The sequence below is a fragment of the Populus nigra genome, chromosome 19 (assembly GCF_951802175.1).
Source record: "Populus nigra chromosome 19, ddPopNigr1.1, whole genome shotgun sequence".
Taxonomy (NCBI): Eukaryota; Viridiplantae; Streptophyta; class Magnoliopsida; order Malpighiales; family Salicaceae; genus Populus; species Populus nigra.
This window is the reverse complement of record NC_084870.1, coordinates 10,327,367-10,341,919: the sequence shown is the minus strand read 5'-3', so window position 1 is coordinate 10,341,919 and position 14,553 is coordinate 10,327,367. Positions and strand designations below refer to the sequence as shown.

Here is a 14,553-nt window from a genome sequence, read left to right as displayed (position 1 = left end):
AAATAAAATGATATCATTTTAATTTTTTAAAATCAAATTGAAATTAAATTATTTTAAGCTATTCGAATTAACTCATTTGTTTTTCGTGGATGATGTCCTGATTTTTGCTAGAGCTAGCGCAGGCCAGATGCGTTTGATAATTGATGTGCTTTCCAGTTTCTGCAATGCCTTAGGGTTAAGAGGGCTGAAGTTAGAGTTGTCCCAACTTTCTACCGTTAAATTTGCCAGCAACCTGGGGAAATATTTGGGTTTCCCCTTGTTGCAAGGTAGGGTTAAACGAACGTACTTCAATTTTATTATTATTGATCGCATCTAGGCTCGACTTGCTGCGTGGAAAGGAAAGATGTTAAATAAAGCTGGTAGGGTTACTTTGGCCAGGCCTGTTATTAATTACTTCTATTCCTATTTACAGTACGCAAATTTTGGCTCCCTCGAGCAGTTTGCGAGGGTATAGATAAGATTGTGCGGGATTTTATTTGGGTTCGTTCGGATGGGGAGAGAGGACTTCACCTTGTAAACTGGAATACTATTTCAAGACTGAGACAATTTGGAGGGCTAGGCCTGAGAGATGCGAGATTGGTTAATATCTCTCTCTTATGGGAAAATGCCTGGCAATGATTCAATGGCAGGAAAAAAATTTGGGTGCGCTTAATGCATCACAAGTATCTTGGCAATAAAAATTTATTTCAGGCTTCGGCGTCTGCTATACGTGGAGGTCAATATTTAAAGCTTTTCATCGTCTTCGAGAGGGCTTCGTGTACACCTCGAAGTCTGCCTATTTGTGGCTGATACAAAGGAACAGAAATCTGCATACAAATGTTAAATGGATCTGGGCATGGAAGGTTAAGGCTCCGGAGAAGATAAGGATGCTGGTGTGGCACATAATGCGTGCTTGTCTGCGTACCAATTTAAAATCCAGAATCTAATCATTGGGAATATTTATGATATTAGGTTATATCTATTGACATTATCACTTGTTCATTACAATTCTCGTAAATTAAGAAATCTAATCCTTGAATAATCCACCATTATTTCTCCTTTAGAAAATTACCACCATTTTTTCATAAATTGCCAAACCCTTACATTTCTACTATCAAGCAGCTCCGGCCCCGACCGGTAAACGAAAAAACTGCTCAAAACTCCAACGATTTAACAAATCCCCGGCCTCTCACTCTCCCACTCTGAAGTCTAAACCCCATCACCTCCAAAATGGCCATAAACCTTCTCCTTCGCCTAACTATCCTCCCCTTCTTCACCACGTCCTCCTCCCCCGACTCTCCAACCAACCGCCGCATTCTCATCTTACTCGACGACTTCGCACTCAAGTCCCCACACTCTCTCTTCTTCAACTCCCTCCAATCCCGCAACAACTTTAACCTTGACTTCAGACTCGCTGACGATCCCAAACTCTCACTCCAACGCTAAGGCCAATATACGAAGCTCTAATCCTCTTTTGCCCCTCTCGACCGCCAGTCACTCTGTGATCCCTTCTAGTTTTCCGGTTAGGTTTCGGAGAATCGATTGATATCGCTGCGATTGCTAATTTTATTGATTATGGTCATTTGATTATTGGAGCGGATGCTAACCTGTCTGATTTAATTCGCGAAATAGCCAGAGATTGGTGTTAATTAATTAATTGTAAGTTTTTTTTATCATTTGTTTAGTGTTAAACGTAGTAGTGTAATTTAGTCTAATTGGTGTAGGATCCAGCAGCTATGGTTATAGATCATATTAGCTATGCGGTGTCGGATACTGAAGGAGATCATACATTGATTGCTTGTTTTATTAATTCTAAGGTGATTTTGGGAAGTGACAGTATTGAAGTAAAACAATTACAGAAGTTTTGATGTTGATGCTCGTGTTGCTATGCTAGTGATGGTTTTGTTTTAATTTCTTATCAGTAGTTCTTTTACGAATCTGGTATAGGCTCCTGCGCTTTTTGAAGGGGTTGCACATACGGTAAATGCTGCAAACAGCTTGGTAATCTGGATTTTTTTTCTGTAACTGTTTGCAGAATTGAAGCCTAAACGACTGTTTTACCTTAAGTTGTTCATCAAAATGTGTGGAGTTTTTAGGTATTAAAAGTTATTTCGGCTTCTCCAGCTGCATGTTCTGCTAACCCCAAGTCTGCGATGTCAAGTCCTCCAGAACTCACTGGTTCTGCAATCTCTTTAGTATCGATTGTTCATGTGCAACCTTTTGTTCTCTATTGTCTTCTAGATTTTGTCTCATTAACTTGCCATAATGTTTTTATAATTGCTATCTTGATATTTTTATGATTTTTTCTTGTTTTATTTTATTGAATATGTGAATTGTGGAAGTATATTTGCTTCCATGCTATGCTATTATCTATGCTCTGGTAATCTTTTGTTGAATATCAATCTACGGCTGGGTTAACACATATCAGGCAACATTTTAAGATATTGTTATCAATTATGGAAGGATACAAGAAAACTTCCTAATGCAACAAAGAAGCAAAGAGAAAGCAAGATTCGTATGTAAACTCAAAGAATAAAATGATTCGGTATGCCTGCATGTAACATCTCAAAGAAAAAAATTGCCCGTGCTTTCCTTTCCTTTCCTTTCAGGCAAGGAATAATGCACGAATTTTGATTGCTGGCTCATTAAGCATGTTCAGCAACAGTATGTGGCTGTTCTTAGGTGAACAAATTTTCTCATTGTGTACCCATTTTCAGATTGGCTTGGCTCCATTTTCAGATTCTTTAGATCTCTGGGGTGCAGAAGGCAGGGAGCTCAACCAAGTCAGTGAAGCCTTAACTTGCCTTTTTTTTTTATCATCGTTTAAATATGTTCAGTAATCCATATGAAACTGTTACTATGTTCATTAAAAGAGTGCGAAGATGGATGTGGACACCAGAAAACCTGACTAAAAAATGACTACAAGAAAGGATTAACTTACTGAAGTGAGGTTATAGGAAGGTTGTGGAATTCTGTTGCTTTTTGCAGAATTCAGGTGGTTTTTTCTGGACTGGAAGAAACACATGGCTTACTAATTTTTATTTCTTTTTGTTGTTTGATGTGATTATCTGTCAAGGGCAGTAATGACAATGTAGTTATTGGTGTCTATTAAAACTACAATTTGGGACTTCTTCTTACTTGGTTTTCGGCACATGCGTCTGACTTAGTTATGAACATGAACTTCAAATGAATGTTATTATCATGCTGAAAAAATCTTGCAGATGCTATTGACAGCAAGTTAATTTTATTTTTTGATACCAGACATGTGAAATCCGGAAATGAGCAGTTCTTGACTGAACTCAACAAATGGATTTTCCATGATGGAGGTCATCTTAAGGTGAGGATGTTTTCATTTGTATTTTGGTATGATCTCTTAATATTGCCGAACATGAACTCATTCTGAACACTAGGAAATGAAAATTGCTATTTTCTTGTTGGTTACTTGTGATCACCTTATGTCCTTATTAATGCATTTATTTAAGACAGTTCATGATTTACAGGCTGTAGATGTAAGACACCACGAAGTTGGGGAAGCTGATGAACCTGCAATTTACAGGATCAAAGATGAATTGGTAATATTTCTCTCTTGTTTTTTCTCTTTTTGTTAGAACTGGAGAAATAAATTGTGGATAAGCTTTGGTTGCAGGAATACTCTGTTGAAATATATGTGTGGTCTGGAGCAAGCTGTGAACCATATGTGGCAGATGATATTCAAGTGCAGTTTTACATGATGAGCCCCTATGTTTTGAAAACCTTGTCAACAGATACAAAAGTAAGCTAGTTGATTATTGAGCATGTATATGCATGTGAATTTTGGTTTCCTCCATTGTTGAGGTTTTTGCTTCGTAATTATATGTACTGCAGGGTCTGTATTTCACATCTTTCAAGGTTCCAGATGTGCATGGGGTTTTCCAGTTCAAGATGGAGTGCCAAAGACTTGGTTGTACAAGCTTATCCCTATCAAAGCAGGTAATTAAATTTCTTCTCCTACTTCATGGTTAGCATTTTTTTTGACACCTTTGGTTTGGAACCCCTTTTAACCATTAATGTGAAGTTTTTAATTTTAATTCCCTTGGCAATTCAGAGGGAAACAATAACTCTAATGCTTTATTGTAAGGCACAAAATCCACCTGCATGGATTTAACTAAGCAGTCAATGAACATTAATGGATGGTGCCAAAAGTTCATGTGATAATTTACAAGTGCGTGTATATAATGTTATGGGAGAGTCCATAATAATAACTGATTTTTAAAGTTAGCATTTTAAATTACAGATTCTTCAAAAAGGAATTTCTAATTGATTGGACTAAAGGCTTCTGCAGTGGTGTGTGATGCCTTTTTCATAGTCATCTGGTCTTGTTCATGTGAAACCTGCATACCTTCTTTGATCTCTGCTGTATTTTTTGACTTTCATTGCATAATAGGTGGTTGCTTGGGATCTTGTTAACTTATAACAAGGCAGGACGAACAAAGTACGTGCACCTTTGCTTATGCTTTTCTTCATGCATCTTTTTCATATGTTGCCTAGCTACCGGTTGAAGTTATAGTTAAAAGGGGGAAAATAAATGGCACAGTAGCTTGAAATTTGCCAACTTAATCAAATTCATTACAAACCTCTTAAGTTAAACAATACTGACAGTTTGTATTTCATTTATATTCAGTATTATAGTCTGCTGAGTATTGAATAAGTACAATGTCTTTTTCTGCTATAGCTGCTATTGTTGATGCCGTGGGTTTTTGAAAATTGAATTGCATATTCCAGTCTGGCCCTATAGACATAATGAATATGAGAGATTTATACCAGCAGCTTACCCCTGCTATGGAGCTGCATTTTCTATGGTATTGCTCCTCTCTAAACCACTCTTAGCCATTTTCATTTTTAAGACCCTGCCATCAAAGTCATTTTATCTGTTACATCACTGGAGTTTAGGTTATAGACCCCTTCAGGTCGTCTGCCAGTACTCGTCTTTTTAGAATCTGGGATATTAGTCTTTGAACTTCTCATTAACCATTCAGCTTGTATCCTTAACCACATATTACTCCTTCTTGGTTGGGCAATGGAAGTTGATATGATGAGCATTTTGGTATTCACCCCTGGCTTGGTTTAACGTGGACTGGGCCTAAGCTGGATCTTTATTCAATAATTCTCTTCAGACTTGCTTATTGATTTGTCCAAGAATAGCTCTTTATCAAACCTAGTTAAGCTTGTTCTTAATATAGAATCTATAATTTCCTCCATGGAAAGATTTCTGTTGCTGTGCTGGTGTCAATGCTTGAACCCTAGTTGCTAAGATTTGGAACCACAATACCCAGGGACTATTGGTTTCCTCCATACAAAGGTATGGGCATCATATTGAAAATGCAACCTGTCTTGCTTGGAGGGAGCAAGGGATTTATCTCTGCATTAGTTTAAAAGATCCTGGGTCTGCTGGGTTCCAAAATATACATTCTTGTTAATATTTATGTTGTTGCTTGACTTGTTAGCTTCTTGTGGTTTAAACAAGTTGAATGAAGTCAATTAGCCAGTTTACAAGCCAAACTTTGAGTTTTTCGTATGTATTTTTTTTTGCTTGAGAATGCTATATGACTGGCCTTCCGTGACAGAGAGAGGCAGAGAAGAGGGGGAGGGAGAGAAATTGAAAAGAACGAACAGTATGGGTTGGGATTGTTTATAAGCAATGGCATTGATAGATAATTACAATCTTGATGCGTCATTGATTGAATGGTCAAAGAATCACTTGGTCGCTCGTGTTATGGGTTCATGGCAGACGACAACTTAATTAGTATACCTCTTAATTCTGAAAAAAATTCTCTGTTTTTCCATTTTTGTTTGTTACAGAATGATTTTCTAATAAAATTATTTCCATTTTTTATACAATATTTTTAATTAAAGTTCATTTGATAAAATACTCATAATTGGAAAGGGGTAATTTTTTTAAAATATATATATATATATACACACACACACGAATAAGCAGTAGTGATATGGCATATCAATAATTGACGTTTTCAATTCATATAAAAAATCAAATATGACGATCTTCTTAATTAACTTACATGCCTATTGTTTTGTATAGAACAATTTATGGAAAGATTTTTCTTGAAATCACCTTTCAAGAAAATAGTGAAAGAAATTGCTAGTTGATTTTTTATTTACAACTAACTCGAAAATAGTTATTAGTTGAAATATATACTAAATAAAGAATAGAATAGCATACTTGAAAGAAATATTTTTTTTGTTATTGAGTTTGAGCAAAGTGATATGCTCTGTAAATAAAAATAATATTGATATTAATTCCAGATTGGATTATTATTGGATCGAATCCAAGTTGATTAATATTTGATTCATTCTATAAAACGTGTTAATCATAATTAGACTAGAATCATAAAATTGTATACCAAATCTGTTTAATTACATCAAAGTCAAATAAAATTCAAGTCAAGATCTGGTCCATTAACGCACCCTAATCAAAAGCATAACTTCCTATTGTTGAGTCCATTTTTATTACTCATACCTAGAATGCTAGTGTTTTATATAATTATGTTTCAAAATTCTTTATATATATTATTTATTGATTTTTTAAAAACCATGTGTCTATATATATTATCATTCTATTTAACTTTTTTTTTGTAGTTTTTTAAATTAAAGAACCATTCTCATATACACTTCTCATATGAATTTAAAGAATCATAAATCACTTAATAGGTAAATAAAATATATTTTCTAGAATACTTTTAATACATCATAGTATTTATTTGTCATTGATATAATAAAAGATTGAACCACAGATTTACCAGCACCATACAATAATTAGTAATCAAACAATGCTTTCATGTAACAACACAGCAAGACTGAAGAGACCCATCACGAGTTAAGTCTTTCAAGCATATATCTTTGAAATATTTTAAAAAATAATTTCGTCCTTTGCAAAGAAAGGCGTGGGGGCCGACTGCCGATGGTATATCGAGGAGTGTCAATAGCTGCTCCCTTCTCCGTTTGTTCTCCTGTTTGCTAGTATATTAACTGTATCGCTAATCATACAGGAAACAAATTAAATTCCCATTTCCTTCCATTGACATCGAGATTTAGAATCTGTGAAATTGCCTTCCATTTATATCGATATTCGATGAGATATACCTAACGATTTCATTCATCCTATAATGATTACTCAATCCTTTTCCTTCCATTTGCATCGAGTTTTGTGAGATTTATGTCCATATTCGTTGAAATATAATCACTCGATCCGCTATATATATGTAGTGTAGAAGGATTCAAGGGCCCTAACTACAAAGATTTAAAGGCTGAGGGAAAGAAATTTTGATTGAGATCGACATGGAGGGTAAGGGTATTCGGGCAAGCATTCTCCTGGTCCTGATACTGGTGTTGATGATTCTGTGTAATGCGAGAATGGCTGCTTCAGACTGCTTTACTCCCTGTGTTCAAAAATGCAAGCTTCAAATTGAGCCAGGAAAATGTATAAAAGAATGTGAGATTAAATGTGGTGATGGTCCAGATGTGAATCGTCAGAATCAAGTGGATGATGGCAAAGAAGCTGCAAAACTAAGTTAATGTCTTGCACAGTTCAGCTGTTTTGAATTTAGCAATAAGGCATGCATCACATCCATGTATCTTCTTCAATAAATGGTTCATGATTTTTTAATCCTATTTTGTGTCTCTTTAACTTCTTCTTTTTTTCCATGATGAAGACTTGAGACGTTATTACGAGTGATAATTCTTTTCACAAGGAGAAGAAGGCAGAGATAATAATAATAATAAAAAAAAAAAAAAAAAAGACGAGACTCCTAAGTCCTAACTATCATGCCACAGCCTTTTATTGTATTGCTTCAGACAGAAGCTTAACCCAGTCTAAATCTGACAGCGATTGAGGAAGTCCATCCCATTAGGGCTATACGCCAATGCAACCAGAAACCACCTGTCATTTATTCATCTCCTTGATAGGGAACGACAAGTCGTCTATAATCTAACAAATAATCACCTGCAAACGAACCAAAAAACAGCTATAAAAAAAGGACAGCATTGCGGGCTGTGCTCTGTATGCTAAACCGGAATCAAGCTGGCCACCCACCACCTTGATATTTTGAAATGATGTCTAATATTTTTCATGCCCTACGTGCTTGATTGGTTTTTTTTTTTTTCTTCTCATAATCCTCTTGATCAATCTAACAGCCTTGAGTCAGGACTCAAGTTCGAGCTATAAAAAACAAATGATTCCCTGTTTTATATTTTTTTCTCACACAATTTTCGAGTTTATACTCAAAACCTATTTTTATTTGACTTTATAAACATTAAAATAAATACTTGAAAAGGAAAATTAACAATTTAAATTCATAAATAAAAAATATATATTCTGTCAAAATCTTCTGTTTTTATTTATTCATTTATTTTTTATTTGACACAACCATGACTAATTTATCATTAAGATGGTTCTTTCAATACGAATTTAAAGCATGTAATCTAGAAACTTATAGGAAATCAAATGATTTAAATTTAATAGAAAAGGTATTTTTTTATTTTTTGAGCAATACGTTTTTTATCAAAAACTTTTTTCTTCGTATAAAACCTTTGTCAGATCAATAAAACAATTTTCAATGAAAAAACAAAAACAAAATCAATATCCAATTGAGTTGTCAGAACCACAAACCGATTATTCACTTGAAAACACCACCCCAAATACATCCTAGAACTTCAACAAGTCCATTTTTAACTGCAAAACTGTTATCAAAACCAAAAAAAAAAAACTCTTTACTGTCCCCATACTGAAATATTATAAAAATAAAGTGTGATGACTCAATCAAACAAACCTAACACTACAGAGACCAAATATGAAAAAACTTAAAACTTCAAGGACGTGAACAATCCAGCTATTAGACCATTACCTTCCCTCCTGAATGAATGGTTGACCTGAATTTTCCAATCCCAATTTACCATATCCATAATTCGCTGGAACAGACCACACATAGTAGCGGCATTGGCCTCAGTGAGAGTCCCAACACTAATTAACCGATTCAAGCTCTAATTCGGTCTTTCAACACCCTTTGCTGCCAAGCTAATTGCAAACCGAGAAAAGCAGCCCAAAAATCACCAGGTTGCCATAAACCATGTCGCCTGAACCCCCATTATCCTGCAAAAAACAACCGGGGTTGCCTTCGCTAGCTCCTTCAGTTTTTAACCTTCACCCATTTTAGCCACGTCAGCACTTTGTTCCTTCTTTCAAACAACGAAAACATTAGCTGTCAGTTCCGAGAGAAAAGCAGCATAATCTACATTAGACTACTTAGGATGACGTATCGTAACATTATACATACCATACAGGTCTTGGTGTTTACAAGTGCGAGGAGCATGCCTTAAGTTGCTAGATTCGCTTACAAGTATGTACATACAAACACATACAGATATTGTAACCTAGATTGTTTGCTACTGCACAAACAAATCGAAAGTTTCGTGGTGTCATTGAAGAAGCTGAACCCTTGCATTCTCTAATGCTGCATTTGCTGCATATACCAATGAATCCCTCTCGTCTTCAAGTTTCAAAGCTTCTTCCATTTTCTCACATGCAGCATCCAAGCTTCTCTCCGATTCTGACTTAAGGTTAGAAATTTCAGTAACACAAGACTTGCACCTCAAAGTCTCAGCCTCACAGAAAGATAATTGTTTCTCCAGTTCAAGAAGCATGTTTTTGACACGTGAAACTTCTACGCGAAGTGATTGGAGGTGGTTTTCGGAAGCTTCATAAGCAGATACTGCCTCCACATGGCGCTGAGAGATGTTGTCAAACTGGGTTTTCTTATCATTGTAATGGCCAAGGAATTCTTCTCGAGAAAATTCTTCGCCCATGGACTCCTCAATTCCAGCCAGTTTTGATTTGCATTCAATGTATTCCCTCACAGCCTTGGAAAAAGATGCATAGTCAATTGAGAGATGGCGCATAGCATCAAAAGTGTTTTCTGCCACCTTCAACATTGTTTCATGCTGAGTCTGATCCATAGACTGCAGAATGGCGAGCAAACCTTGCCCAAACGTTTTCAAGGCTACCTTTGATGTATCACTGTTCTCCACCACAGTTTTCGTCCCTGAAGGCTCCTGAAAAATATCATTTGGATGCTTAGCATCCTCTCTAGGAGATTGTAGAAATGGACCTTGCTGTATATCCCTTTCATCATCATTTGATGAACTGCCTGCTAAGAGAGCTAGGCCTTCAATATCACCCACATCTTCTATAACAGGATCAAAAGGAGAAGTGCCTGTTACAGAACAGGGGTGTTAGAACTGAAGATTTGAGGAAGGAAAACAGCTGAACAAATGAATGGACATTATTTACGGCGAAAGATGGGTCACCATGGGGCTCTTTTAGGAACCAATAAGTGAGGTCAAAGCAACCCTACCCAATCAAACACGGACATGAATTTGTAAAAACTGATAAACATCATCAGTCAACCACCAAAATGAAAAATGAACTCAATGTTGTGAAATCATAGTGGGGATCATGCAAATTATCAGAACAAACTGACAGCAATAAACAAAGAAATCAAGTACCCAAAAAATATACACCTTCAATTTTTGTGTCCCTTGCATTAGAAATTTGCAAAGAGAACTCTGGTTCTTGGCAAGGAATCTCAGGCTTGGGTATTGGTGGGGGGACTTCAAGTGCTGTCCCTGACACAAGATCCCAAGACTCGGAGTCCTGCATGACCAGGTCCCTAACAAGGACCTCATCTTTTCTGATAGGTGGATCCATGGATGAAATAGGATAATTATCATCACTCTCCACCATTGTTGATTCCAACTTAATATCAGAACTCCTATTGTCTTCCGTGCACAGTTTATTGTTTACAGTAAACAAGGACCGACGGGCAGGGCATCCCTTGCTTTCATCTCCTTGCATATTCTGCATGTTATTCCCTTTAGAATCTGCCCACTGGAAAAATTTACAAGCTCCACGGTTCTGTATCAAAATCAAACCACTTTACTTAGATCAAGACAAGCATTACAAACACAGGCAAAAGTATGGAGAAACACACAAGTAAAAACTAATAACTGTGTTTTAACTTTGACCATCTCGCCCAAAGACCAAGAGTTTACAGCTCCAATCAATTATTGGAAAGCATTAGAAAAACAGCTTTATTCTCCACAGGTGATGCCCGGCTGTGGCCAGGAACTTTCCTATGTTTTCTTGAGAAAATTTACAGTGAGGCTGCTGTTATAAAGTCAGTTTCATGTTCTTGTCTTTGAAAATACGACATAGCAAGTTCTTTAAATCTAAATTGTTGAATACAGATCAACAGTAAGGCTTGTGTTTAATCTTCACATCAAATATGAAACAACGACCCACTATTAATGAGTAAAAATCTCAACGGTTGATTAAAATGTGATGTGGACTTTACGAACACGATAGAGCATGATCTGGAGAACATGGAAGCGTCGAGTCCAATAAGATCAACGAAGAACAGCACCAGCCCGTAGCAGTGATTATGAACAGATGGCATATTATTGAGGGAAAAAACCAAGACCCAGAACTCAAAACACGGTAGAAAATTGTTGAAAAGGAAAACGAAGCAAAAGTCAAAGAGCACACCTTCTTAATCCGGCAAGCAAAATACCATCGGTCTCTGTCTGGACCACTTGATATGATATTTAAACTGCATGACCCGGCACCACATGGACACATAGGAGGTTTAAATCTACCAACAATTTCGTCACTCCATTTAAAGAATCCGCAACTACCCTAAAAATTAACAACAAAAGAGCAACAAAAAAGAAATAAGGGAAAGGTGGGGCATGAGGTGTAGACTGGACAATAGTACTGTACTAACCGATGTTCTACGATCAACAGGGCAAGCATAGAACTTTCTGCCAGGATTTTTAACGGTGTTCGAAGTTAAAACTTTACAAGGGCCCTGACCACAAGGGCATCGAACCTCTGGAAGATCAGGAACCTGCACTGAAGGCGAGGAGGATGATCCAGGGCTTAGGGCCAGTGATTTTGGGGGGGTTTTGTTGGGGCAATCTTTGGACCAGTGGCCAAGCCTTTTGCACATAAAGCATTGATCATTTACTTTAGGGTTCCTTTGAGGAGATGGGGCAGCAGAGGGTGATGCTTGTGGTGGAGTTGAGGAAATTGGATCGCTAACATGACACTCGTGGCTCTCACACGCCGTCACTTCCACCGACTCTCTGGTTTTCTTCGAGGAGAAGAGGAAGGAGGGGAGACGAAGGGGACAGAGTTTGCTTCTTTTATTTTGGTTGACACTGACTGGAGGGAACTTTCTTTTGTGATGAGACATGAGAGAAGGGAAGTGACAGTAGAGAGCTTCAAGTTTGTGTATGAGCTGAGAAAGCTAGTGCATTGCCATATAGCCTAGAGAGAGGCGCCTGAGGCGGAATCTGCTCTCCACTCCACCTCTCAGTGCTTTATTCTCTCGCTTTCCTTTTGGATCATCATGAGAATGAGAAGATAACCTGGGTAACTGTAACAGTAATACTTTAAAGTTCTTTTAAAAAAAATTAAAATAAAAAAATTATTTTTTATAAATTATTTTTAATATTAACATATAAAAAAATATAAAAAATATTTTAAATACAAAAATTAAAATTTTTAAAAACATAATTTATATCATTTATATCACGTTTCCAAAGACCAAGGAGACACAGGTATTTTAGACCGGTTATTACCTTGACGAAGATTAAGTTTTTTTTATAAAAAATAATTAATTCAATAGTGTATCTTTTATATGATATATTTAAAAAATCAATTTGTCTAAAAATTGATTTAAAAAATTAAAATTCAATAAATCAGTAGAAAAAACAAACCCTCTTGATAGCTAAAAGACAAAATATCACTCCCTCCAAACGATTTCCTACATTATTTATGGGAGATGCAACTCAAGCCCCGTCCATTAATTAAAGTGTTGATTTTCTAAACAGTTCCCCGCAAAAAGCACTAAATAAATATCATTAAAAAACATAAATTTATTTTTTTTATTGGAAAAAATGCAAGTTTTCATATTGTATTTAATAAAAAATCAACAAAGAAATCATGAAGATAAATATTAAAATTTGTGAAAGCAGTTTAAGAGATTGATTTATTTATACATTCTACCTTGTTCTTTTGTTAAAGCAGTTTAAAATTTGGTAAAAGTTTCATGCTTTCCTTCTTTCCTTACGTGGCAGGCGTGAATAAAGCCACGTAAAGGCTAACCTTGAATGGAAAAGTAAATAATTTCTGGAAAAGCCAGGTTTGTTGTCCTTTATATTAGTTTTCCTCTTGAATGAATTTTCTGCGTTCTTTCTTCCTGACTTGGTAACCGTTGTTCGTGGAGATGCCGGATTTTTTTTTGTTTTCAATTAAATTCAAGTAATACAAAGGTGTTTAAAACATTATTATATTATTATATCAGAGACTACTAGAGCTGGAGCATGTGGTTCCTCACAAAACACTTTCCACGTTGAGTTTTTTGTTTTTACTTGAAAAATAGGTTTCTTTTATTATAATATTTTTAAAAAATAATTTTTAATATTAAGACGGTTGGAAAGTTAACTTTGTAATTTATTTATTTTATTTTATTTTTTTATTAAATTAGTGTGATCTGCTAATTTGCCAAATAACCCAGGTTATTCTCGTTTATAAGTTTAGTGGGATTTTTTTTATAATTTTTTTTTTTATAGAATTAAAAAAATAATAATTTTATAGAAAAATCATGTTATTGAACTTTATAAAGTAACAAAAATTAAAGAGTGTAGAATAACTATTATTCACTCATACTTATTGCACTATGGATCACAATAGCAATCCACAGTATTTTATTTTTGAAAATTTGTTGGGATTTTTAAAAAAAAAAATTCATAGTTTCAACTTTTAAGATATTGTCTAAATTAAAAAGTACAATATTATCAATTTATAATAAATGATGAAATTAAAAACTAATAAAATTTCTACAAGAAAATCAAAGGAAAGAAATAAAAATTATAAAAATAGGGACTAGATTGAACATATATATATATATATATATATATATATATATATAACAAACCATGATGGAATGATAAAATTGAAAATAAATAAAAGTTTTATAAAATAATAAATTATAAAAATTAAAGTTGAAATATCAACAATAAAAACTATTAAATTGTAATTTTGAAGAGAAAAAGAGAAAAATAAAAAAGACTTGTAAGTGACAAAATAAACAATTAATGCTAACATGCAACACCCCTTCCAAGGAAAAGGACTTAATGGCGATTCTAACAACATGATGAAAGAAAATTTTTGAACATTAAAGATGTTACACGTGCTGGGGAGTACGTTCACGCGGCCCACCCTTTTTTATTTTTTTTATTTTTACTCAAATACCAAGTTGTCCATAAGCTAATTCAATAATAACAGAAAAGAAATATTGTGAAAAGGGCAGAAAAGCCATTAACTCTAATCTTATATTTTTGTGTTTAAAGGTTGTTTTGATTATTTGACCTTCCTTTTTAATTATTTATTGTTTTTTTATATTTGGTTGAATATCAAATTACTCTTAGTTGATATTACAATAACAAAAAAAAATACTGTGA

General features: G+C 35.0%; 1 protein-coding gene and 1 pseudogene across 1 annotated transcript; one reads left to right on the top strand and one right to left on the bottom strand.

Moving 5' to 3' along the window:
- The first annotated feature begins 127 nt into the window (after positions 1–127).
- On the top strand, positions 128–5,517 carry LOC133680194 (dolichyl-diphosphooligosaccharide--protein glycosyltransferase 48 kDa subunit-like). The gene is made up of 10 exons (XM_062103007.1): positions 128–266; positions 413–579; positions 1,704–1,796; positions 1,927–1,980; positions 2,076–2,174; positions 2,697–2,762; positions 3,191–3,316; positions 3,480–3,551; positions 3,626–3,751; positions 3,844–5,517. Exons 1-10 carry the CDS (start codon positions 128–130, stop codon positions 3,979–3,981), a joined length of 1,080 nt encoding a protein of 359 aa, XP_061958991.1. The 3' UTR covers positions 3,982–5,517.
- Positions 5,518–8,624: 3,107 nt separating this feature from the next.
- Positions 8,625–12,443, bottom strand: LOC133680029 (uncharacterized; annotated as a pseudogene).
- Between the last annotated feature and the right edge of the window lie 2,110 nt (positions 12,444–14,553).